Source organism: Haemaphysalis longicornis, unplaced genomic scaffold (assembly GCF_048455015.1).
Source record: "Haemaphysalis longicornis isolate Haplotype H1 unplaced genomic scaffold, Haemaphysalis longicornis Haplotype H1 scaffold_8, whole genome shotgun sequence".
NCBI lineage: Eukaryota > Metazoa > Arthropoda > Arachnida > Ixodida > Ixodidae > Haemaphysalis > Haemaphysalis longicornis.
Window position 1 is genome coordinate 117801686 of NW_027526445.1, and position 27505 is coordinate 117829190.

Consider the following 27505-nt stretch of genomic DNA (forward strand, 5'->3'; position numbering starts at 1 on the left):
GATGATATACGATGGCAATCTGTAGCGGGTGCTTATGAAGCCTGTGCACATTTCACTTCTGGTGGTACTAAAGTATTGTAAAATTGTTTGGCCTAGTTGCTTTGCAAACCCGCATTTACCGGCACCAGTGTTGGCAAGCGGTGGACTGCCATTGAAAATAAAAGTGGATATTGTCCTAAACAGCTCCTCGTAAAGTATGTGTAGATATATGCGAGGCTTAGTTTTTAATTCGGCCATATTGGCCGATTTTTGGACCCCTAAAAATGGCCGATTTTTAGGGGTCCAAGAAAGCATTTTTTTTTCTGCTAAAAAATTGTTTAGGCACTAATTACAGGAACATAAAATGCAGGTTATTTAACAGCCTTTCTAATAACACCAGTTTTTTAAATGTTTTATAGATAATAGTTGTGAAAAAAAAATATCAAAATCAAAATTAGAATATACATTTTGTAGGAAAACATTGCAAAAACACGCCCTAGAAAAAATGTCAACTTTCGCGGAATAGTTTGTCAGATATAAAAAAAATCTTAGCAGGCTTAATGCTTGTGTCATGCGGTGAAGCCACACCTCCAATTCAAAATGTGCAATTTCGGGTGGTTCCCTAGAATAAATCTGGCGGTTTGACATTATCAGAGGCACCAATTTGCCCCAAATAACGTAAAAACGTCTTGTCAATGACTGACTTTGCATTTACAGCGAGCACAATATTTGCACAAGCACGCGATGCGGGAAAAAAAAAAAAAACATGCATGAAGTTGAAAACGGAACGCCGTTGTTGATGCTTGTTGATGTTTACAGTCAGTTATCTCTCAGAACAAAAGGTTGAGCGTTATTATCATCTTCTTACTCGCAATTGTAGCCTTTCTTGCAAAAATGAGGTACGATGCGCTAGAATCGTGCACTGCGATCTTTGGCCGAGTAGCAGTTGCGCAATAGAAAAGATCAGCACAACGAGCCTCCTCTATTGCAGCGCCACCTAACTTTTTTCAAATGAAACCGTACAAAAACTATCGTAGACTCCGTCCGAATAGACAGCTCAACTAAGCAGCAACATTAGACACCCGGATATACCTTCGTATGGAAACGAAACTGGAAGGCGAACAGCTAGCGGTGTAAGGCCGGTTTGAAGCGCTGTCCTCGGCAGGACAGATATCTGGCCTGGGTGTGATCTTTTGACTTGCATCTGAAGTTCTTATCGCAGAAATCGGGTTGGGGGGGAGGGGATCAAGAGCGGCGTGCTTTGTTCGAGGATCAGTCGCATACGCTCAAGGTGCCATGGCAGGTAGCCTTGAAGTTGGGTAACTGCGTAGTAGCACTAAATATGAATTTCGCGATGCAGAAACGAAACCGAAACTGTTGTAAACTGTTCGTGAATGGTCCTGGGGTAAGTACATCTACCACAGAACTTAGAACAACATGCGCAAAGGCAATAAAGCTGCCTAAAATCATAAAGTAGCTTTGCAAACAGACACTCCTTGGCATTTTCAGCCGATTTCTGGGATTATTACTGTCAGAGCGCGAACGGACGATTGAAAATCATTTTCTGGTTCACCATTCACGCCCTGATAGCAAAAAACAAACGCTGGTGCAGAGTAATTATGAGTGGCACGCATTCTTTGTTGGTAGCAGTGACGCGCGATGACCATGCCCCTTTTCCACACCCGGGTGATTTGAATGAGTGTCAAAAATCACGTCTTCGTTGCAAAAACTAAAGCAAAACTGATTTTGAAAGGCGATTTTCTGATCTAACTCCAAACAGCTTTATTTGTTCGAGTGACGCCTGGAACGCTATGAAAAGGTGGTCCCAAAGTATCGATCAAATTGATCAATTTTGAATAGGCACGGTAGTGAAAGAGTTAAAGTCTGCACCGGTAGCTTGTGCCTGTTGTCCAGTTCCAACTTGCTTGTGACTCCTGGTCAGGAGTGTTGATGGAACGAGTCCAACCAACACATTACGGAGACATGACGTGGGGAAATTGGAGAAAGAGCGGCATGTGGTCTGTTTGATCACTGCTAGTTGGAAGTTTGAGGACGTAGTGCACTGACTGTGCCTAGGTTGTAAGGTGTGACGAAGCAGCGAAATACTGCAGCTCTACTCGGATTGAAAATTTCCAGTGGTTGTGGGGTCAGTGTAGTGAGTGGGCAAGCTTGGCGTGATTGTTTGCGCGGTCTCTTTCAGCTAGCTCTCGTGCTCGGCGCTTAGCTCATGGGTGCCCTCTCTCTTTCTCCTCCCCTCTGTGCAGGGAAAAGCACAAGTGAGAGGCCGGCACTGCTCGGAGAGCCCCGTGGGTTCAGCAACTACAGTAAGTGTGCGCAGTTTGGACGCGCTTTGTTTGGGTTCTTGTAGCGTAAGGGGCAGCGTTTGTCTAGCTGGTGAGGAAATGCCTCCCTGCATCACTTTTAGATGCGACTGCATCTCATTCACTCGCCTTGTCCCGCCATACGGCGTTGTTGTTGTCCGTCCACACCCCTCCCCCATTCTCCTCGCCGCGCGAGCTGCGCTCACCCCCCTCTCCTCTCCGATAGCGAACACACTCTCGCAAGGGGCATTGGATTGGGTTTGGATTGGATTGGATTAAAGTGGATTGTGTTGCGTCATAGCCGCGGCAGGGGGTTCACGGCACGTTTCATGCGATGGGAGAATCAACCTAACAGAAACTACAGCGGAAGCCCCTATGCGTCGCATCTACACAGGGGTTCCCGCGAGGGGAGGTGGGAGAAATTTTTCTGCTAACCCTGTAACGGAGCCACCAGTTTGTTGATGCACAGGCTAGAATGGTGGGGCAGGCGTAGCGCCGTGGCATATTTTGTTCTAGGTTTGCGCATCCTAGATGAATCTGATTTACAGCACCCAAAATGTAGAAATTTTGGTCGAGTTACCATAAACTGGAACTTCCTGAAGGATACTCTCCTGCCCGAAACACGCGAGAGCCAATGTGGGAACAACGTTGTTGTTACAAAAACAGATGTTCACCTCAAAGTCAGCTTTACTGTTTTACACCAGTGCATTGCTGAGAAGACATATATTTTGAGATGAAGGCCCTAGGAACTTCAAATTACCTGCCAGGCAAATTTGCCAACATATCAGGCTAGGATGTTCAGGTGGGGACACTGCATTTTTTGCCAGCTGAGCCAAGTAACCGAAATATGGTTTAGTAACGTAATTGACCGACCTTGTTGGTATTCCATTATGTACGGTTCAGCGAATCGTACTGTACACGAAGTAACTGAATTTTTTTCTGCCTTTTTGTCACCTTCGCCTAATCCATGCTTTAGTTTTTCAGACAGGCGTTGGGGGTCTTTTGTTGCTACAAGTAGGGTTAGCAAAGTCGTCCGCTTAGACTTTTTGCTGGGGTCCCACATGTCGTAATCTTGCCTGTTTGTGCGAATTCTTTGCCTCACACCGAAACTGTTTGTGTAAACCTGCCTTGTTGCGTGCGTGTAAACGCGCCAACTCGGTGATGGGGAGCGCGTGACTGAGCACAAGCCTGTGTGTCGTTTCCCCCCGCGCATGCAACTCAGGAGATGGCAGGGGCCCTGCTTCCGGCCCCGGCTACGGCCCCGAGCGCAACGACTACGAGTACGGTCCCCGGGGCGGCGGCCAGTACAGCAGCCCCGGCGGGGGCTACAACGACGGCTACGGCGGACCCCCGAACGGGCCCCCGCAGGACCGGTACGGGGCCCCGCCCCACGACTCGCGCGAGGGCTCCACCTATGGCATGGGCGGGGCCAACGCGTCCCCACAGGCGGCAGGCCCCCACCAGGGCTCAGTGCTGATGGTGTATGGCCTCAACTCGGAGAAGATGAACGCCGAGAAGCTGTTCAACCTGTTGTGCCTGTACGGCAACGTGGTGCGCATCAAATTCCTCAAGAGCAAGGACGGGTGCGCCATGGTGCAGATGGGGGACCCACTGGCCGTGGAGCGCGCTGTGGGCCACCTGAACAACGCACAGTTCTTCGACACCAAGATGCAGCTGGGCTACTCCAAGCAGGCCTTCCTCAACGATGTGCAGCTGCCCTTCGAGCTCCCTGACGGCACCCCGTCGTTCAAGGACTTCATGGGCAACCGCAACAACCGCTTCACCAATCCAGAGGCTGCCTCCAAGAACCGCATCCAGCCGCCCTCGCGCGTCCTCCACTTCTTCAACACCCCCTTCGGCATCACCGACGATGACCTCAAGAAGGTAAAGAGCGAGGCTGCTGCTCTGGCTGCTGGTGGGGTGTGCCCCAGGGCGCGGCTCTGGCCACAGTGCTGTTCTTTCTTCCTGGGCAGGGGTGAGAAGAAATCGGAGCATGAAATTTATGAGGTTTTCCACCCTGCTGTGTGCTTGCAGAAAAGTAAAACGGGGCTTCTTTTCAACCCTGTTATGGCAGGAGGCATTGAATAGATTGAATTTTGTTTTAGTAAATTGCTGTAGGTATCTTACTGCACTGCCCTTCCTTTTCTGTCATTTGAAGCCTCCGTGAAGTACTGTATTTACTTCCGTAATCCTTGCACTTTTTTTTTTTCCTTTAAAAAAAGTCAGTGTGAAGAGTGGTAAAAACGAGCTTAAATAAGATTTAAATAGGTATTATACATAACAAAAATGTTTCAAAACAGCTCTTACCTTTGTAATAAAAGTACAGAATCATAATTAGCACGAAGCACAAAACTTTATTGCAGCCAGCCACTGCCCAACTTCGCCATCCTGCGTTTCGTAGTAGGGGACCCAAGTAAGAACAGTCCTAATACAAGTCAGTGCTGCTAACATCACTGGTCGTTCCCTCATTGTCACCCCTGGATTCCACGTCGGCTTCAGAGGCCTTGTTTCCATCCCACACTGAGTGGTCTTCAGTCGCATCCAGGGCAATTGATATGCCCGTCGTCTTGAAGCTCTTGATGACGACGTCTGAGGCCATCATTCCCTACGCTTCAGATAACCAGCTGCACAGCAGCTCCACCAACCGTCTCCTTATCTTGTCAGCTGGCATCAGAGCGTGATGGCCTTGGCCATCCACTCTGCGTACAGCCTTCAAACGTTTTAACGGCTTGTTCAAAGACACGTCCAAAGGGTGCATGCAGCATAGACATTGGACCACCTGGAATGACAGCCAGCTCAGCGCGCAGCTCCTTAAACTTCGTACGTCATGTTGGTCACCTTCAGTTCCTCTGGCTTCTGTCTTCAGTAGCGCAGACTGAACTCGTTGACACCAAAGTGCCTGCTTGCAGCGTGGTTGCCATGCTCTGTGGCATATTCGATGGCTTTCAGCTTAAAAGCAGCTATATAACTGGCTGAATGCCCCATGGCCAAACGGCACTGAAACCAGCACAGAACACAGCAATGAAAAACTTCCCAAAATGGTGGAAAGTGAGCTCTCGACAACTGATTAGACTGACTGCTGCTCCTCCAACGAAGGGACGGCAGCACGCTGCACTGCCTAGTAGCACTAATGCGAAATAGCAACGTTGTAAGTCGCGTTTGAGAGATGACGCTAGACTGCCATGCGCCTGGCACGCCTGGATAATATACCGCGCTCTCCGCCGAATGAAGTGGTGCCAAGCATGTGCATCATGCGGGTTTCACTAGCAGATAACTTCCACCGTTGCGATTTTGGGGGTGCAAGGATTATGTGAGGAAACAAAAATCGAAAGTTTTGGCAGTTCACATTAGAGGTGCGAGCAATACGAGAGTGCAAGCAGTCCATGCCCGTTACAGCGTAAAGTGGGAACTTTGACCAGTATTGCGTATACATGCTGCAGGCAATTTGTTCTTTCTACACAGCTGCAGCATCTCTGCACAGCATTCACGCGGGGAAAAGGAATCGCCTAACGCTGTGTTTGTAGCTTAGCACTAGCACTGGGAAATGTCCTACCACATGCTGTAGAGTGCGTAGAAAGGCATGCTAGGCTGAGCAAATAACTAAGACCAATTACAAACCAGCTATAGAAATAGACCAAGGCCAGCAGAATTAGTCAGGTTCTTTTCAAACCCTTCATGATGAGGCAGGTTTACCCGAAACTGTTTGTGAAACAATTCGGATCACTGCCTGATGTTTCCCCAAGGTAGCTTCCGCAATTTTAGGGATCTTTGTCTGGTCACTAAAACAGCTGATACGAAATAATCTGATGGACAGCTGTGAAATGGAAAGTTAGACCGGTTGGACTCTGCACGGCCAGTGGCGCCCCCTCCCGGCTTCGGCTTTGGCTTTGTCCCCGTGCCCGCACACGTGTTCACTTGTTGTGTCACATGCGCGCCACTGAATTTGACTGGGTGCCTCTTCAGCTGCCTCCGTTTTTCTGCGGATGTGAAGAGGCAATTGTTGCGTGGATACGCGCTGCGGACAGCGGGGATGACGACGCTGGTTGCACAGCCTACTCGGGTAGCATCTTCGCAGGAGACCCAACGCATGATACCGTCCCTCAGGGGCTTTTTTGTTTCCGCCAAGGGCCATTGCTAGGTGAAGCACCCGTAGGTGCTCTTGAAAAAGATGTATGCGTGCTTTGTGTGCAGAAAACAAAGTTGACCGGCTATCGCTCCTTTTCTGCAAATAAGTAGTGGCACGACCTTGCTCGCATGCGAATAAAAGGTTTCGAGCTTTGCTTCGTCTTTTTCATTTTGCTACCCACTCCTAACGGTTATCAGCTATAAGACTTCCCTGGCACATGAATGTTGTTATAAGTGGACTAGGCTGTATTTTTTTGGTTTAGGTCAACCTTGCCCTTCATTTCACACTGAAGAAGGCGTGCCTTTAATCATTGTGCTTGTGCTTGGTGCTTACTTGCTCCCCCTCCCTGCTCCCCTCGTTCCCTTCCCAGCTGTTCGAGGACCTGGGCTGCCCTGTGCCGACATCGGTCAAGATGTTCACGTCCAAGAGTGAGCCATTTCTTTACACTTCTGCGTGTTGTCTGGGGTAGTGCATTTGAAAATGCGAAGGGGACTCTTTACTTCACCGTGCAAAGCATTTCCCACTTTGGTCATCTGGAATGGAGAGCTCTTTGGCATTGTATTAGAGACTTTGTGAACATGTGATTGGTTTAACAGTCAATCGCAAATATGTTGAACCCGGATCTATCGAATTATTGCATATATCGAACAGTCCAAACATCTCGTTAAAAATCCTATGCAAAGGAATTAATTCTTGCTGGAGGAGATTGCTGGGACAATAGATTTTACCTTAAAACACATTCCGAGTAGTCGATGGTAAGTGTTGCAGGGCCCCTTTAAGGGAAAAGAGGTGAAAGACCCCTAGAAAAGCTACCATCCACGTTTTTGCGCATGTTTAATACAGTGGAGGAGATGGCGCCCCGAGTAAATTTTCTGAGGAGTGTTGCGTGGTTTTACTCTTGGTTGAGGGCATCCTCAATGCAGTGGTTGCTTCTGCTTGACGCCCCCACATTGTTGTTTCATCGGTGTTGGTTGCAGATTTTAGGGTGCCTGTGCATTTTAGGTCACGTGCTTCAGAACAGGTCGTTTGCGACAGGCTTAGTCTGACGGAACCGTTTGTAAAACGGATTGGGACCTGCGAGTGGCTGCTTTGTCACATTTTCACAGAATGGCCTTGGCACCACTAAACAGATGCTGGGTACTTTTTTTTTTTTTTTTTTTTTTTTTTTTTTTTTTTTTTTTTTTTTTTTATGCATGATGCATCAGAGAGGGCTAGTGTACCGCTCGATCGAACTCAAAGCGGCCCCACTTGACGTACAGGTGTCTGCCTGCCTGACTAACAGCCTTCTATTTACTGCCTGACTAACAGCATTTTATTGCCTTCCAGCTGAACGCAGCAGCTCAGGTCTGATGGAGTTTGAGACAGTGTCTGAAGCCATCGAAGCATTAATCATGTCCAACCACACTCCAATCAACAACCCCAGTGAGTATGAACAGCGGCTGTGTGCTTTCAAAGTGCTTGTCGACATTGCAAGGCGTGTTGGCTACATGTTGGCAAATGCCAAGGTGGGACGCGGCTATCAACTTCAAAAAAATGAACGACCGGACACTTTTTTTTTTTTTTTAATCGTATATCTGGCTTTTGTTTTCTGTTCTGTGCTCTTGCAAAGTTTTTCCACTAAAAACCGTTACAAAGTGGCATTTAAAAAAATACTTTTGCCAGCCACGGTGACAAAATAGCGCAAAAGGGCGAAAAAAAACTGCAATTTTTAAAGCGATGTATCTCCACAACGGTGCCTCTGGGGGTGGCCATTTTGGTACCATTCGATCAGCCAAGCAATCCTCTCTAGTCCCGCTCGTCTTTTATCTTCGTTAGTTCACAAACGCACGGACGGCAGAAAAAGAACTATGCACAAGAACTTGCATAAACGAAGCTAGGCGGATGCTGAAGTGCTATTGGTCCTCCCGTCGGGGCGCGCTAAAACGACTCTTCTTATTCGGTGTCCTGATTGGGTGTCGGCCGCCTGAGCTGCTGAGTGCACATTCCATTTTCACTGCTTTGCTCGGCCAAGTTTCTGTTCAGTTACTGTCTGCTGTGGTATTCAAAACGGATGTTATCGCTATGGAAATGCCTGAGATCACAAGCCAGATTACAGGAAGTTGTGTGGCTCGAAAGGCAGAGGTCATCGAACGCTTTGTGGGGCACGTGGCTGTATCGTCGCCACACCCCGGAGGTCGAAACACATTGTGCGCGCTTGTGATAGTGGTTCGTGAAGTCAACGTTTAGTCGGATTTCCAATGTTTACACCCGTAGTTATTGCTACGTTTAACAGTGAGCTCGGTAGCTTTGGGAAAGGCTTCTGTATAAAGCGGCAGGACACGAAACTGAAAACTAAAAAGAAAAATTGTAAGTAGAAAAATTTAGCGATGTCACAGCCTCATCCATTCATTTCCAAATGCAAAGCACTTTGAACAAGTTTTCTATCATGTTCTGCAAGCCTCTGAAGCTCGGTACAAGGTGAACCAAAAGAAAATTTTATAATGAAGTTCCCAAAATATTTTTGAAATTTTTATGGTGTTATCAAAAAAGTTTTCAGTTGCGGTGCTAATATTTATAAAAATCCACAAACAAATTAAAAAAAATTGATTTCGAAAGCCCTTAAAAACAGTTGCCTAACATTTTTAAAAAACCAATTGATGGGAATAAATTATTGAAGTTTGCGCGGTTATGTGATCTCGTGTAGTGTGATTGCGTTTCTCTTTCTTTATTGCAAGTGGTCCCTCTTAATAGCAAAATGGAATTCGTGTTTAATGCAATGTAGGCCAGTAGTTTTTTGTGGGCCTTTTCTTCATCGGAAAATCTCAAAGAAAAGCAAGGAAGAAACAACAAAAGCTTGATGTGGGAGAGTTGGTACATTGTGCCTGATGGCTACTGCAGCAAAAAAAAAAAATAATAAGTAAGGATGAAAGAAGGGATGTGTAGAAACAACGCAGTGCCGTAGTAACCCCAATGATGCGGGTTCTGTTCCCGGCCGTGGCGGCTGCATGTCTGGTGGAGGCGAAAAGCAAAAGCGCCCGTGTTTTAAATTATGGTGCCCGCTAAAGACCCCCAGGTGGTTAAAACTAATCCATAGGTGCCCTCCACTACGGCGTGCTTCATCGCCTGAGTAGTGTTGGACGTTAAACCTGATGATGATCATCAGTACTGCGGTAGCCATCAAGCAGGAGGAACACTTGTTGTACGGGTGAAGTGTGTTGCTGTTGGCTGTGATTTGTGCCTCCCCCTCGCGCGTTTACCCTGAGTGTGGTGGCCGCGTTGTTGTTGCTGTTTCAGACGGCAAGTTCCCTTACATTCTGAAGCTGTGCTTCTCCTCCTCGGGGCCGAGGTACTGAGCGGGCGGGCAGGTGGCGCCCTCCTGCTCTCTCCCTCTCTCACGGGGCCGACATCGTCACAATTGCTTCTCCTTCTTCTTCAACACGGGACGAGACAACACGGGGGGCAAGGGGCAGCGGAAGAGGGGGCCACGGCCGGAACCAGAGGAGGAGGAGGAGGAGGAGGCCGTACCACCCACATCACCACCACCACCACCACCACCCACACCACCACTACAGGAAGACAACAGCCAGAACTTGAAGACAACAACAGTCACGACACTCTCTCTCCTTCATTCGCCCTCTTCTTCTTCTTCACTTGTGTATAAAGCGGGCGGGGCACGAATTGCAACACAGCGAAGGTCACTGCTGACCACCACTTAGAGGAGGAGGAGGAGGAGGCGAGCACACAGTGTGGGACGCTCCGCGACGTTCTTGGGCAGGGTTTTTCAAAGTATTTTTAACTTGACAGCTCAACCTGGTGGTCAGTTTCCGAATGGGCTGGCATGGCTAAAAAAAATAGCACCCCCGTTCTCCCCATCGGGTGTGTCTTATTGGCGCAACCTTTACTTTGTTAAACCCTCATCTTCTATTTCAAAAGCATTTTATTGCCGTGCAGGTTATTCACCCGCACCTTGCCCAAGAACGTGGCGAGCGCAGTTCTGTCATGATGAGGGCAAGACACAATCCCGACCTTGTTTGTATATTGGACTGTACAGAGCACTCATTTTTGGCTAGGAAGGTGCGTCGAGCCAGGACTTGTTAACTGAATGTTGTTGACTGGGAAAGAAAAAGCTTGTGGTTTCATATTTTCTGTACCTGCATTTCCACTTTATCTTTCACTTAATTTTCCTTCCCCGAATCGTGTGTAGTAGTGGTCGGAAGAGAAGGAGGCACGGGTCTCGCATTATTGTTAGGCCTTTCTAGAACCACCATGTTGTGCACCTGGGCTACTGTGTTTTGCCCTCTCAGATCTTGTAAGTGCATTGCATCTTGTGTGACCTTGGCCTAATGCGAAAGCAATGTTTTCTTGGCGGATTCTCGAAAAATAGAAATGGAAAAGTGCGTTTGGCGGGTTTGATATCGGACAGGTTTTTGCAATGCATATAAAGTCGGCACTTCAGTTAAGTTTTCTAATGTAACCATAGCCAAGTCACCTCTAGGATGCAATGTTTGTACGGTACTGCAGCTGTGTAGAGAGAAACCCCCTTTTTTTTTTTTTTTCCTCCAAAGTGTCTGCTTACTCCAGCACATGATTTATTTGGGCAGTGAACCTGTTAGTAGTGCTAGTTACAGGAGTACTAGTGATTTAGTGATGTGTGAGCGGCCTGTTGTGGAAAGAGGTGGTGTGCGTGGCTCAGTTCTGTGGTGAATGACGTTCTTCTGTGTCGCAGGTGCGCAAACGGGGCGTTTTTCTGTTCAGATTTTGCGGGGGGCGCCCGCTTAACTCCCTCTCCGAAGCCGCTCAAGTCCGCTACAGAAACGAAAGCTTGTAGCGGCTCACAACTTCCAAACGTTCCATTTTAAGGCTGCCGGCACCTTGATCGCAGGAAAGAGTACAACTGAAACTGCCGGCCTTCTGATTGTGTCGACGTAGTAGTGATTAGGCTCGCAAGCTCTCTGTCACTCTCTCTCTCTCTTGTTTTGATGATTCGCCACTGTAGTTGGTGTATACCCCAAGGTGGCTCAATTGTGGACTTAGGGTTGGGGGGGCCCTAAGAGGGATGCAAAAAAAAAAAAAAGCAAGGCGTAGTTGTCGCGTTAGCCATGGAAGAAGACTCCCAGTCGTTTTCAGAGCACCACGTCTCGCTGGTGTCCACTTCCCTCTACCGCTGTGTTGTCATCCTCGTTGATTACTGTGGCATTCTTGAGAGTTGCACTTCCCCCACGCGTTTTAAATCTTGTGCGTCCCGTGGCTTCCAAAGAGGATATTTGTGTGTGTTTGTGTGTCACCCTGTGCGTAGCTGCACTCCCCTTTTTCAATCTGTTTGAGTGCATGTCCATGAGCATTGAAATCCCCTCTCCATTTTTTGTTTTCTTTTCTTTTCCTGTAGTTGTTGTGTGTGCACATGTGAGTGTGAGCATTTGCGCATCGCTCATTTTTTGTAGTCTTGCATAAGTGGCCTTTTCTTGTTCAAAGTAAGAGGAAAGTGTTTTTCTTTTTTATTTTTCTGTGCGTGTCAGGGGTATTTGCATTTGCATTTTTTTTTTCTTTGTCATCAAAGAACAACCAGGTTTTTTTTCTCTCTCTCTGTTGATGTTCACGTGCCTAAGTGTTACAGCGCTAAATGTATCTGGTGGTCTCTACTGAATAAAAAAAAATGTGACGATTACACTGGCTTCCTCTCACTGGTCTAGCAGTGTACAAAGTCAGGTCGAGGAGCAATTTGAAGTGGAGTCTGCACTGAGCAGTGTTAGGTCTAAGTACGCTGAAGGGAAGGGGGGTTCTTAAGTATTGGCTTTTTCACTGTGCATGCCGAGTTTCAGAATATTGCGGATGCAAGAAATGAAAATGTGAGATCAAGGACAAAAGTCAATGGGGGGTCATTTCAGCTCTCAAATGGCGTTGCTGTGTTTCCTGGTTTTACATTTCCTGATTCCATTGGTGAATTCTTCAAATTCGTGCGAGCTTAGACAGCTGAAATGGTTTCCCACAGGCTACTAGTCCCTGATAGCACGTGGAGGTGAACATTTTACTGTTAGTAATGTTTCGATAGAAGTGCTCAAGCAATTAACATGGTTCATGCCATACTGAATCATTGTTACTTGCTTTTTGGCTGAAAAATAATGTTTACATGGTGCGCCCTGTACGACGCATGGCAACGTACATAGGAGTCCAGACTGCTGATATTGTTGGCCCTCTTAGTGATAAGCCAACAAAATTAACGTCATCACAAGGGTGTTAGCTGAAACAAGGTGAATGCGGACTGTGAGATGTTCGCATGGTTTTGGGGGGGGGCTCGAGCTAAAGCATTGCCAAAGGCTAGTGGCACAACCATTCACTGAGGTTTCCTCAGCAGTTTTTTAGGGCCTATTGGAGTGAATGGCCTGGCGTTTGACTTGTCATCCACTCATGAGAAAAGTGATCTGTTGTTGGGCCCTGCCTGGCAACGCAACACGGCCGTAGCGGTTCGCTGTCGGGCCACACCCAACCTGGGGGTTCAAGGTTAAATTTTGTGGTCTTTCTCGCTGAACTGCACCCCGAGGGATAAGTGAGTTTGGTTGAAGTTTTCGCTTTGCACTAGGGTGCAGCACAATGTTCAGCACGGGCCTTCTGGATGCCGGAGCGTTTTCACGTGCGCACTGTTGCTGAGGAGCATGGCTGCTTTCTTATTGCGTGTGTTCTATGGTGGTGCACTTAGCCAAAGCAATTATGATTACGGTGAGGAGGAGAATTGCATGCTGCTCCATCAGTTAGTGACGACAGTGATTAGACAGAAGCTGGTGATGAAGACCATGACGGCAGCGGAGTCTGCACCTCTGTTGACACAGGCAAGAAAAGTCATATCCTGGGAGTTTTTCTTGCACAGTTTGTTCTTCACGGTGCGAGAAACTGGTGAAATAGCTTCAGACCAGGACGTCCAGAAAGTGGGTAAAGGTTTCGGACTGAACAGGGTTAAGGCGTATTAGAGTGAATGGCCTGGCATTATTTCACTTCTGATACGCTCGTCTCGTGAATTGTTGAAAGTTAGATCGGGAGAGTAATGAGGGCTCTAGCGAGAAGGGCTTCTGCGTGAGGCTGCTTGCTTTCATGGAGCCTTTATCGCTGAGTAAGAAAATATGTGAAAGGGTGGTTGCCACGAATACTCAGTGGATTGTGTACAGCTGTGTTGGGAAGGTAATTTTCCACCCTTGGCAACGAATAAAGACGCGAGCCAAAATATGGCTATACAGCATGCCGCTTGACAAAACAAGTGCAAAGCCAGCAGCTGTTCACTCCGCATCTCGACCATTGCTTCAGGACGGCCCACAAGCATGCCTCGGAGTATCCTTCAAGAGGCAGCACTGACATCTTTGCCTTGGGTCGCCCACCTTTGTCATCTTGGGAGGTTGCGTACACAAGATTCAGGGGTTAATTTGCTCGTACTTTTTAGAGCAAAAGCATTAAATCGCTCTGAGCAGAATAGTCAGCATCTGTAGTAGCGGAACAACTTCTAAAATGGCGGACGGCGTGAAGAGAATAAAAGTAAAAAGAACATTGCTAAATTTGGGACTATAGAAATTGAACCCAGAGTCTCTGAAATGCGACTCAAGCATGTATGCTCAACACCATGGAGGATTTATGGCTCTGGCTGACTAAAGGTCTACAGTTGTCGACATTCTTAGCTGGAGCATCATATTGTGCTTTAACGTCGAATAGCTTGAACATTGACTTAAAACGGTTCAAGCCAGTGTTGACCTCGGTGCCACCTTTAACTTTATAACAATGCAAAAGTCGACGAAATTGCTTTGCGCTAAAAAGTAAGCGCCGAAAGTGCTCCGAACAAGATGGTGGACGACTGAACCTGGTAAATGTGTTGTAGCTTACAACTTCGGGGGAAAAATCCACGACTGGTACATGCAGTTCAACCTACACTAAGCTTGACATTGCTTAGCATGCAGCAAGGTAACCACACGTCAGGGCTGAGTTTGGACAGAACAGTTGGTTAACCAGTGATGACACCTGCCATCAGATGTTCATGCCCTGGCTGTGATATCAACATGCTCACCTGGAGTGTTCTAAACTATTACCTCCAATGTCCCCAAAGCCGACCCACTTAAGACACCAGCCCATCTATCGATCAGATACCTGGCACCGCACCGAAGGCTGTTGAAGCCACCACATCAAAAACTACAGACAGATATCCCCACGGCTCCTTTCAGTATCCACCGCACCCACACCTGTAATTTGTCCTCCCAGCACCTTCGGTAGTAGGAGTGTAGAAAAAAACCCCAAACCTCGCTCGCCATCCTACAAGCTGTGGACGGCCTGCCTGACCACCCCAGACCCTGGGATCCAGCAAGGCCTGGTGACGAGGGCCCGGACAGCCAGCTGCTTCCAGGTTACCCTGGACTAAAGAGCCCTCGACCGGGCGGGTTCTCTAACACCTGCTTTCGATGCTCATTGAATAAAATTTATGAATCTCAATCTCATGCCCACTCAAGGGGATTGGCCTATGACGACGGCTGCCATAAGTTCGCACTGACATTCTGTTTTTAAGTCTGCATGATGTGTGCTTTTGGTGTGACAGAATTTTAAACGTGGGGATAGGCTCCTCTCCGCACATAAAATGACCTAAGAGGTACTAAACCACCCTTACTTCTAAAAAGAAGGCATAGAATATTTTAATAGGAGAGCTTGTATTTTCGCCGTGGAGCGTTACCAGAAAACTCCGCCCAGCTGTGTGCCGCCTCGCGTTGCCTAACAACTACCTAGCTGCGATCACGTAAGCGGCATCTAAGCTAAGTAGGGTATACCCTACCTAGCTTAGATACCGCTTACGTGATCGCGTAACATCACCTAAGCTTAGTCACGGGGCCTAAAACACATATCCCTTTTTACGGGGCCCAAATCGCGTACCCAGCGCTGTGCACAGCATAGAGTTTCTTAGTAAGAAACTATATGGTGCACAGTGCTCCACGTCGGTGCGCAGCGACCCGGAGCGGTGATCGAGGACAACCAGCAGTTCTACACCAGCGCCATCTCTTGGGCAACTCCTGAAGCGTTGACGAGTTTGCATCATAAAGCAACATTTCAACCAGCAACCGCAAGGACCCAAAAGGCAGTTCCCGCAAGCACTGTGGACAGCAGATGTGCCAGCATGTGCTCCAATCTCTGGGTGCTGCACTGGTCTTGATGGCTGGAGGGCCGAACAACGGAAACTGGCCCGAGCATCCTTGGCACTTAAGCGACTAGATGAGGATTACAACACGGCTCAGTTGCCCCAGTCACTAGGCGGGCGGGTGCTGCCTTTGTGTGTCCAGAATGCGGTGAAAATTGTAAAATACACCTTTCCGACAACACAACTGAGATGGCCGAGCTGATAACCATTCAGGGAGCTGTTCAAGCGCTAGAAACGCAAGAACGGTTCAAAGAATCGGTGATTCCTACAGACGCGATCAACGTCCTACGCCGTCTAAAACGACCAGATATCCAGCAACGAATCAGCACGCTGCGGACCCGCGGTTGTATTGTGACCTTTTTCTGGATACCGGCTTACGCGGGAATCTCGGGCAATGGCAAGGCCCACGCGCTTGCGCAACGAGCCGCAAGGGACTCATCAACTGGGCAAAGCTGCATCACCCGGGCTCACCCCTCCTTGTCTGAGCATGGACATCCACCTGAGCTTCCTTCGGTCATATCGCCATCATCTGCATCTCAGGACCAGGACGATCGGGATGAAAACTTTGAGAGCACAGGAAGTCGCAGCTACGAGCGGCTCTAGGTGGAAATGGCCCCGACATTCCTCAGCGCTCGCCCAGGAAATGGCGCACCATCATTCACAGGATTAGAACGGGGTCGGCAAGAACACCACACTCTCGCGCTACAAGATACGGCAGTCTAGATGACCCAGACTGTCCACGGTGCTCAGCCAATAACGACACTGCAAACATGCTGTGGGACTGCCCTCGCTTTGCCGATTGTCGACAACAAGCCTTCAAAAACAGGATTGGCAAGCCCACTCAACCTTAATTATTGGATTTATCTAAGTCTTATATTCTAGCCTTACCCCGACAGGCCAGCAAGTACTTATGAACCTTGGATACGCCCCACTGGAAATTAGATCGAAGCTAGAAAATTGCCCCACTGCCAAGAAATATGACCCCTCAGCACCATGAAGGCAGAAGAACAGCCAGGGCACAAACCCTTGAAAGGCTGGCTGTACTGTGACTCAATTCACAGACGCAGTGGACTACGCACGAGCAAATACCAAAACAGCGGTTGTCGCAACCCCCACTGGTCTTATTACTAGCATTGAATGACTCTAGTATCACCCTTCGCCAGGCTACCATCCTCGAAGAGGAAGAAGCGGAGCTCGCATTAGCCGTAGCCCAGACCCAAGCCAAGGTCATTATCACAGACTCGCAAGTGGCGTGTCGAAGGTGCATAGCCGGAAGAATTTCCACGAAGCTTTTCGGTGGCATCCTAGCGGCATCCCTTTGTGGCATCCTAGCCCAAAACCCTCCTGAAAGAACAAAATCATTTGGACGCCTGCCCTCTCATTCCTTCACGGCAATGCAGCGGCTCACGTTCACGCCCGAGATCTTGCTCTCCGAGCACCGCAAGAGGACGAGGGGAGGACCAGACACTCGCTTATCACATACAACGACATCACTCAACACTACATGCTCACTGCTCTCGCAATATAACAAACACATATGGTCTCACTGATGAAGCCGAACTTTTCGGAATCCTCGGCGCCATTCAGACCATACAAAGTGCGACCTCATTTATCACCACCAACAAGTTCCGTGTCATCACTGACTCCCATGTCGCTCTACGGGAACTGAACAGGTCCTTCTCGCACAATTCTACGGCCACCAACATTCTTTACAAAATTCGCGACCTCACTCACGAAGGGTTCAAGATACGCCTGGTCTGGACTCCTGCTCACACATATGGAGCGTACGGAAACCATTCGGCGCATAATGCTGCCCGGGAGTGTTTACGCAATCCTCCCATGGTTCCCGCGTCCATCCAAGAAAGACCTGAGCCCCAACAGACATGCGAATTGGACTGGCAGCAAAAATACCGTCGAATTAAGAACCTCAGCCGGCAAACCTGGTTTTCTTGCTCCTCTGCAGTCCCTGCCAAGAACATGAGAAATTTTCGCTAATAAAGTCTACGCTGTCTCTGCCTACACTCCGGACGTCATCTCCAAATGTACAACGCATAGGCACTATGCTAGTCCTCGGTGCCCCTATACGCCCGACGACTTCTGAAGAACACGTCCAACACGTCAGAAAAAAAAAACCCAAATTTTACAGAAAATTACAGAATTCGGTCTCAAAACAGGTCTCTATAAAGTAGTATGGTGGCGGATCGTTCACCCACTCTCTAGATGGCCCCCCAAAAACACCCTTTGTGGCTCCTGAACGGCTCCAATTGCACACCCCGATCATGGTCGTATTAGAGTGTCCTCGCCACAACTTCAACTGTGCATACCGTGCTAAGTGAACCCTCACAGTGCATTGAAGACTTTATGTGAACCATCTTCCCCTACCCCTTTTTCCCGTGTCCCCCAACAGGGCCTATTGGCCTCCTCCTATAATGAATTCATCCATTCCATTCCATTCCCGCCACCGGCAGAAAATTAACAAAAGAAACACAAGTCATCCTCCGACGTCTTCAAACAAACACATTTCCACATCCCACACGGCTACACATGGCTTTAAATTTAACCCAGACGTTGAGCCTACTCCCAATCCTGCAGTGGGAGAGTGAACTTGCCAGCTCGGGCTTAAGTAAGCAGCTTTGGCTCGCTGAAAGGGCGAAGACGGCAGTCTTGGACTGAGGACCCCGCCTACTTACCAGCTCGATTTAAATAAAGTTTTCTCCTCCTCCTCAATCCGAGCGAAGAACGTCGCTTGCTCACCGCTGCACGTAACTTCCTCGAGACATCTGGCTTCCACCATTTCCTTTAGTTTTGTACCCTATTGGATGTATCATTCTTTTTCTCAATCCCCATTATCTAATCCCTCTCCCCTAGACACCAAAATTCGCTATAAAGCGTAACATGGCGTCCTTGTATCCCTTGTAATAAAGTAAATGCGTGTTACCACCGCCATTACCAATAGAGCTGCTCAATATGATACAGTTCTGCTGCAAACTGATATTTATTGAAAGCCACCTCAGAACCTATGTTCCTCACACATCCGCGACAACGTACCCAACTAAACAGCCACCTACAAGTTGCTCCTTGTCTTCTGAGAGCCACAACAACGCGAGAGTCTGCAGTCTTGGCCTGTCCCTCAGCTGCAGCAAGACATGTAGGCGCTTTTTGTTCTAGGCACTCCAGTGACTGTGCGTGATACTCCATTCCAACAAAACTAATGCAAAGATCCAATATTTACTCCTACTGGCTGGACATGCAGTGTAGTTGCGCCGAGAAAGAAGAAGCGGCAAGGCACACGAGGGAATGACGTGGACCAATAAGAAGTGGCCACAAGCAAGGAGGGGAGAGACCAGGCTGGAACGGAGGAGAAAGCCGGGGGAGCGCACGGAACAGGTTAGAGGAGCGGGACGTCCAGGTGGAAGACTCGAAGTTCGTTGGGTTTTCGTTACCGGAGCTCGAGAATTGTCTACCGGGCGCCTTGGCGTCCTGGGGCCGAAGCGTGACTCCTGGCGCGTGTAGGCGCGCAGCGTTGGCATGCTCTGCCCCTGGACGACCCGCTGTCTGCTGCCCGTGGTCGAGCGGCAGTGTCCGGTTGCCTCCTACTCGCTGCCACAGGGCGCCCGATCGTGAGGGGGTGCCGAGCAGACCGGCGTATGCGAGGACAAAGGTGCTTGTTCCTCGTCGACGTTCCAGCGTGCGCGACTACTTCATCGCTACGCCCCGCTACGCCTCGCTTCACACCTTCGCTAGAACCCGTAACGCCCGGACAGCGCTTCATCGCCCTGAACATTTGGTGGGAACTGTACTTCATGTTTTCTCCAAATTCTGTATTTTCTACTTTTATGTACGGGTCGTTTAACGCAGGGGTGATTGGGTGCCGCTTGTCCTTCCGCGTGTATAGTCTTGACGTGTTTGCTTTCATGGTGTTCGTTGAAGAACATGTGCCGTTGCCAAGCGCAGCTCGTCTGTTATTGGCACTGCGGGAAGTCCCAGTCGCCAATGAATACCCGAGAAGAACCCGCGGAGGTTTTTCCCTCACAAGAATATGCTCCTCAGGTTCTTGAACCAGCCGTCGAGCACGTTAACCTCCAGGCGATGGTCGCCACAGTTACTACGAAAGCTATATAGGCAGCTTGGGCTCCTTGTGGCAGCACGCGCTGATGAGCAGCTTTCGTCGCTTTTACGACGCCTCTTGAACGTGTGAATCTGCCCGTGTGGTTGGCAAGCACGTGAACCCTCTTCTTTCCGAGTGGCTCGCGACGCTGCAGTTTTGCTCGACAGCGGACGCCTCGGCTGCTTCGTCTTGAGAACTTTGCCAGACGGTGGCAAGCATGCAGGTTCGATATCGCCTGACCCGTCAGCGTGAACTTCAGTTTTATTAAGTGTAGAGCACTTTAGGGGCTCGCCAATTGTCGTCGTAGCGCGCTGTAACGGTCGATGTCAAATGACTGCCGGAATCAGGCGGTGCCGCGAGATAACGGACCCAAGTAGAGCCCGGCGTTCCGTCGTAGGGCGTCCTGCAGAGGCTTCGAGAACCAAGCGGTTTAAATAGTCATAATCATTCGAAACTCGTGAAACGCTGGCGCTTGTCACACATCTCCCCGTTGTTTAACGCAAAAAAAAAAGAAGCTGCAGTACATTTGACGCGAAATATATGTAATTAACCGGCAGCACCCGCGTTCATTTAGTTCAGAACGCTCGTTGTGTTGGTAATTTTGCGATAGTAAGCGAAAAAAAAGTGGCAGTGCAGCGCCGGCACGTGCGGTAGAAAAAGCAAGCACAAAATGAACAGAACACCCACCACCGCTGTTTCAGGCAGGGGGCGCGCGAGTACTACGAAGGGGGTAAATTTGAATTGCTTTGGGTGGTAGCAGTGTGCGGATAACGGCGCTACAGCCCATTATGGCGAATCCCTTTCTCTGCACTTCCGTCAACTGTCACGTTGAGTAGAACGGCTTTAATTTTTCTTCACCGATAAGTCAATTATTCGTACGGCATCCAATCTCCACATTTCTGAGGGACCGATTAGTTCGCAACTTACGACCGGTCCGTCTACATAGCCAAGTTACCGTAGCTTATTTAGTGGGCCAGGGCCAAACCCAGGGCACTTGTGCTGCTGCTCTTCACCAGATGATGATCCGTACTTGAGTACGGTCCCTAAAGCACCCAGCCAAACACTGCGGCGCAAGGGGTGTCATTGAAGCGCTCGATTCGTCCGCTCACGAGCCTCCAGTAGTTGTCAGAACCCACTAGTCGGCCCTTCTTCGGGTTCATCGGCAACGAGCAAGTTGAGGTGGCGAAGCATCCTTACTTCGCTTTCCAAGGGCGGTCCTACTACCGTGCAGGCCTCTGGCACTTCGAGAGCATCCAGGGTAACGGGACTCGACTGAAAGCGTATGCGCAAAGTGACCGCATTCGCAACCTTCCGGCACAGGTGCGATCGCGGACGGCTAGAGTGGCCAAACGAAAACACGGCCGGAACAAGGCAACGCCTGCTGGCGAGACAGGTCGCTGCATACGAAGGTTTGCTGGCTGCCACTTTGAAGGAGTAGTCGAACGAACACCGGCCGACCGCACTCTCCATATGCTCACACTTATCATTTGGACCAGCACTGAAGAGGAGCAAGTGCTGCTGGCAGAGTCGTAGTTATGTTGCGATCTTCTGAAGCCGGAACACCTATAGGCTTCGGAGGCAGCCAGAACTGAATTGAACCTGCTCATGCAAGTCTCGGAGGCGTGATACTTGCGACGACGATTTAACTGCAGTTATGCCGAGCAGAGTGCCCACGTGGTCGTGTATACGAGCAGTTCCGTACGTCAAAACCTATAGTGAGTGTCTTCGCGGCTTGATTGTAGTTGCTCTCCTTGAGGCGAATCCACTCAACGGCGCGATTTGCATCCCCGGACAGGTACGATCTCAAACACGTAACATTCTCGATGTCTGGAATGCCCGTATGATTGTGATTCGTCGCCTCAAAATGTTCCCAAAAGCCCTGCCATTCGCGTAGCTCGCCAGAAAAAGTGGGACCTTGCAGCGTCGGCAGGGCTATACTGTTGATGTCAATGCGCGCGAGCCGACGTGTGAGGGCCGGTTCGAATGGGCTGCGGGAAAAATGCCCTCGGACCACGGTGTGCCTCGGACGTACACGATGCTGTGTTGTTCGCCAAGCCGGTTGCCGCGGCTTCTACCGCGCGCTGACGCGGTCCACTTTGGCAGAGATGTGAAAGCGTGCGGACAGAACAGTCCGCTCTTGCCAGTCATGGAGAACTTCCAGCGGCAGGTTCGGTGTGAGGTGCAACAGCCGGGTCCCCGATGAAGGGGAGAGAGAGAGAGAGAAAAACACTTTATTGGTGAGACACCGGGTTCAGGTTGGGGCGGTGGCCTCAGCCCAGATGACCGGAGCGACCTGCAGCGCCCGTTGCGTCAGGGTCCGTTGATCCACGAGGCAAGAGCTACCCAAGGCCTGCTCCCAGTGGGTGGGGGTGGGGAAGGGGGGGTAAGGGTCCGCGGAACAGGAGCCGCGGGCTTCGCTATTTCTCCAGCCATGTTCTCATCTTTGTCCAGCTGCTCCGTTTTCTTTTCTCACCATAGCACGTACCCTCGCGGTTACGGAGTCATTTTATGGTAACGAACTACTGCGGCCGCTTTACTTCTACCGTCTGCGGCACATCTTTACTTTATTGATTTTACATGTACAGCAGAAGATGAAAATTTCTCGGAGGCATTGATGTCCTGCCTGCATGTGCATTACGTAAATACGTTTTCAAATAAAGTTCTCGGACATGTCTACACATGATTTAGGTTCGCTGAACAATGTGCTCTATTTGTTGGCCGTCTCGTGAAAAGCGCCCTGAATAAATTAGGATGCGTACCTGGTTCTGGATGGGTGTTTTCACTGCAACAGCTGGCAATAACTAATGTCCGAGGCTTCCGCTCGAGTGGTGGTGGTACCATAAAGATGACTCATACCCACTTAGGGGGATTGGCCAGGAAATGGGTGCTTTACCGAAAGAAACTGTATAGTTTTTTGGGGGAAAGAAAGATATTTAAATATTAGAATGGATTAGCAGTGCATGACTAGAGAAATAAAAGTTTGGAGGATAGCGAGAATAGACAGAAGTATAAAAGATTAAAAAAATCCCCCCACCTCCCCGAAGGGGATCGTGCGGAAATGCGAATGCATTGGGTGCACCGAATTCTTCTTTGCGGTATCGTTGCCGCGAGGGTTTCGACTTCACCGACTTCCATCGCTATCAAGGCGCCAGTCGGCAAGCAGTCACGGAGAGAGGCGCGCGCTCTCTGCATTTATATGCGGAGCGAGCGGAGAGGGGTAGGCGGAGAGGAGAGAGAGACCCGCGCCAGCCCGCGCGCGAGCTCTCTCTCCGCCCCGAGCTCCGCGATGCGAGCGCCCTCACACGCCGAGCGCGCTCCTCTTCTCCCCTTGCCCTCCGCTACTCCGCACCTGCTCCGGTTGCTAGGCGCGCGCCACAGCTGTTGCTAGGCGCACGCCGCTCAATGACGCAAGACAACCCGCGGCTAAGAAATGCATTCGCATTTAAAACATGAATATAAGAAGTAAGTAATGGAGAGAGAATGTGGTTCAGACGAAGCCTTGAGCAAGGCGCGCCTATACTGTTTGACAGAAGAATCCAGCAGGGCCAAATGATAGCTAACGCGGCAGACGGGTAACTAGAAGAATCCTTCAATTTCAGTCTTCTACTGCTGTGGTCCGCAGTTAGGGGATTGGCCAAGGGGCTAAGTTCAGTCGTTATTTTCGCCATTGTATTCGTATCCAAATGGACACTCGAAAGTATTGCGCAGTGGTAGTCAGTCAGAAGCACGAAATTGATCTGCTAGCAAGTTGATATTAGTATTCTTTGTAAGCAGTAATTGTCGCTGTTGACTTTTTTCAAGAAAGGGATAGCCACAAAGATAAGCGCACATTGTTTTCCACAGTCTTTAACAATATTGAAATGGTCGGAATCGCAGCCTATATGAAAATTTGAAACTGTAGTATATAGCTTGTTGCGAATAAATGTGTAATGGAGCGAAAGATCGCGCTGAGGGCTATATCTTGGATGCATAGTTAGCTGATGTAAACCATAGTGATTATAGCTGTCATTGTTACTCTCAGGCATATATTATAAATCATTAGCTTACCAGTGCTATCCCTTTCAGCTGTACTTGGCAGATGCCATGTCGACATACGGAGCCCTTCGTTGAAAAGTCTGCGATGACGCATACCCTCCCAAAGGAATAACGTACCGGCATGGAAGGTATTTACAAGTACGCGGATCGAAACCGAAACTAAGTTCTATACTGACACTAATGCCATGTTGTAATGCATTGTTCTGTTATGAAACACAAAATCGACGTTCATGTATTGTACTTTGTGTCTCAGCGTTCCATCGAGCTTCGAACTCCAGCTTTCGCTGGCCGTCTCACTGCACGTCGCAGAAGTTTCTTTTTTATGATAGCGGCAGAGTCCTTCAATGCGTTTATGGGGGTGTAGTGACGCCCCAGCACGGGCATTCATGTACAAATGACGTGCGAACACAAAAATATGAACCAGAACACACAAATTGCGCCACTTCTTTCCGTGCAAGTGGAATTGCCGCGTGAATTTATTGCATTGAAAAAAGATTGCAAATGTTTCTTTCCAAGTATGCCACTAGCGAGCCAGTATTTTATCTCCGCTATCCGTTATCTTGGAATGCGCGTGTTCCGGTTCATATTTTCGTGTTCTCGTTTACTTTCTCCATGTCTGTACAGTCGTCTGCTGCTCCACACGGACAATCCCCAGAAGCGACGGTGCTGGGGATGAGCCAACACCGGTGAGCGCTGGCCACGCGCCGCCAGTGCGGGGCGAGCCACGAGCGGGAAACAAACGGGGACCCCAGTTTGGGTTCAGGGCGCGAAAGTGTTCGGACGTGTACCGCCTTGTCTCTCCCCGGCTATCGCGACAGCTAGGGTTAAGGCGGCGTACACCGCTCTTCCGGGACTTCGCGTAGGCAGGCACTCAACTAGTCTGCAATCAGCCCCCTTTGCTCTGCGTGGCGTAGGTTCAGCCTCCCGGTTGTGTTCAAGACTCCCACGCCGAAGGCGACGAACGAGCGCAGCAGGAACCAGCGCCTGGTGCCGCGGCGCATCAGCCTACCCGCCCACCACCGCACCCGACGTGTGCTGCTGCGGGCCAGTCCCCAACGGAGGCCCAGCATCGACGCCAACCGGCAGGAAGACATCCTCTCCTGCGGTAGGTTCTCCCCTGGTCCGTTGGTGGATATGAGTGCGTCAATGCTCCAGCGAGGCGACTAGGCCTTGGAAGAAACAGCTTCAGAGCCAATGGCAACCCATAAACCTGCCGTAGCTTGTCTCAAGAGGATGCTCTTAACAGCGGATCGAGATGCTTAAGCTTGAGCTTGGTACGGTGGCATCAGCGAAAAATCGCGGGCCATTTCCACCAACGCGAAACCTGGAGAGGGGCGAAGCATGCAGTGAATGAGTGTATTTTTGGCACCTTGTCGTTTTTGCCCGCGGAAATGAAACCGTTGGGGGGCAGAGGTATATTGCTGTAAATGTCTGGTGTCTTTGAAGCACGAAGCGTTGTAGCGCGAGGCGTTGGAAAAAGAGAGTGACGGTGTGTCCTTTTAGTGCGCGTTTTTGTCCACGGAGATGAAACCATCTAGCGCGAGGCGTTGGAAAACGAGTGACCCGGTGTTTTAGTACCGTGACCACTTGAAGCGACAAGAGACGCTGACAGCCCGATCCCCTAAGGAGCTTCGCCCCTAAAAAAACTACAAGAAAAGAGGCCCACGCGGTGCCCCCTGGCGAGAAGGGAGAGCGCGAAAGCAGCACGCGTCAGCAAAGAGCGGAGGGCACGCGCTGGACTCCCAGCCTAGCCTCGCAGTAGGGCTCAACTCTAGCCAGGCAGACCGATCCTCCTCCCTCCCCGGCCAAGTGCGCTATGGCGGTGTGGAAACGGCTCACCTGGCTGCTCGAGGACTGACTTACCGAGCCCCAGAAGCAGACATTGCCATGATTTGAAGCGGAACAAAAAACACGGACGATGAAACGGAGTAGACGAGACAGTCGCTAACTTTCCAACTACTTTATTGCGCTACGCATGCGCTTATAATCCTTTGAAAAAGAGGGGGCAAGAAAGAACGATCGTACCGTGTACAGATAACAGTGATAGATGTGTTTACAGCACGTTTTTTATAAAGCCCATTTCGCTTTTGTACAGAGCAATCGAGGTACCACTTACCCAGTCACTCGCTCTCTTCCTGATATAATACGCTTAGGCGAATTCCCTCGCCCTCCTGTTCAGTATTTATCTCATTGAACCATGGCTCACAACCGCAGACACAACAGTAGGTAGGCAAATGGGCTCCCTTATGTTTTCCAAGCGACAGTTCGTGTTCCCTCGCCCTCTCGTTGACGCTACGATTCTTTTCTTGCCCTCTCTTTTTCAAAGGTATATAAGCACGTGCGTAGCGCGATAACGTAGTTCGAAGTTAGCGCCTGTCTTGCCTACTCTTATTCATCGTCCGTGTTTCTTTTTTGTTGCACTTCAAATCATGGCAACTATTCACTAAAGGTTGCAAGAGTTAAGGCTTGGGCGAGTTGGTGCATGATTATAAAAGGGGAAACAGTTGTAAGTCAGCGCTCGTGTTTGTTACCTCCTTCTTCTTGTGTCTTGTCTGAGTTTGCGCTGTTTCCCCTTTTATATTCACTAACTCGTGCAGCAAGAAGTTCTTTTCAGATGTAGGCGTCTGGCAGCACGACGCACGGAACACCCACGAACTATTGCTTGCTTTTAACGACCTTACTACCGCCTACAGCGGCAAGAACTACCTCCCCCTCACACGTCTCTCCCTCCACCCCTAGAAAGATTATGGCGACAATTACAAACCCATTCCCTCCCCACCAGACACGTCCTCCACCACATCTTTCCCACATTATATCCCCGCCCAAACTTCCCGGCATGTGCGTTCGCGACACCACGCCACACGCCATTTGGGAATGCCCCTTTTTACCCCCGCTCCGTTTTACGAACCCTCCCACTACCTGACTGGAGGTGACCGGGAGCTCCTCACCCGAGCTACAGCTCCTGACCACCACTAGGACTCAAGATTACCTGGCGTGCCTTCCCAGGTAGTGTGACACTCGCTAGGACTAAGCCTCGCCAGGAATAAAAGTTTTTCTTTCTTTCTCCAGTAACGCCGAAAGCTAGCCTTGCATCCGGGCTCAACTGTACTCGGGGAACGCGCGGCATAAAAGAAAGTCCACTGGCGCAAGGAGAGAGACAGACGGGCTCAGACAGCGGGTAGCCATTGCGATACCTAACAAAACTTAGCAAAACCGGAAGAACCTAGGTAGACCACGAGCTCCGCTGTTTCTCCAGCCTTGCACCACTACTGCAAGCTGCTCGAATTTTTCTTTTTAGGAGGTTGAGTGATTGGACGGAGGATATACTTTATTGCAGGCTCAAAAATCTACGTACGATCATGTTGTCTGCACAATGCGAAACAGTGTGGCATTGGCATGGATCTGCTGGGTACTGCGTAGCTCGTTCAGGGAGCAACAGTCACATAGCTAACCACAGTGCCACAGTTGCAATCTTCTGCCTAGTAATAAGTGTCTGGTTTGTTTACCAACTGTGCTATAAACATTGGTTACTCTGTGCGACGTTCATTTATATATATGGCAGGTGCGGTGATAGCGATAATTCTGTTTTTTCCTGCAAGCAGTACTCGTGCAAAGAAGTTCTTCCTCTTTGCCCATTGTACACGTACACCGACATCACAATGCACCACAGACTGAACCATCAGGGGTAAGGTGGCAGGGGTAAGGCGGAGTACACCGCTCTTCCGGGACTTCGCGTAGGCAGGCACTCAACTAGGCCTGCAATCATTCAAGCCCCCCTTTTCTCTGCATGGCGTAGGTTCACC

At 49.6% G+C, this 27505-nt stretch overlaps 1 protein-coding gene across 5 annotated transcripts in view; it reads left to right on the forward strand.

The window, feature by feature from the left end:
- Positions 1–12070, forward strand: part of LOC144149342 (heterogeneous nuclear ribonucleoprotein L-like) — a 125827-nt gene extending 113757 nt beyond the window's left edge. For 4 of the 5 annotated variants that reach the window (XM_077680898.1, XM_077680899.1, XM_077680900.1 and 1 more), the window contains 5 exons: positions 2244–2303; positions 3523–4184; positions 6797–6854; positions 7753–7848; positions 9700–12070. In XM_077680898.1, the coding sequence (XP_077537024.1) occupies positions 2244–2303; positions 3523–4184; positions 6797–6854; positions 7753–7848; positions 9700–9758 (935 nt within the window). In that variant the 3' untranslated portion in view covers positions 9759–12070. The remainder of the gene's footprint in view (positions 1–2243; positions 2304–3522; positions 4185–6796; positions 6855–7752; positions 7849–9699) is intronic. The other variant, XM_077680901.1, reaches the window with a different exon arrangement.
- Positions 12071–27505: the final 15435 nt, after the last annotated feature.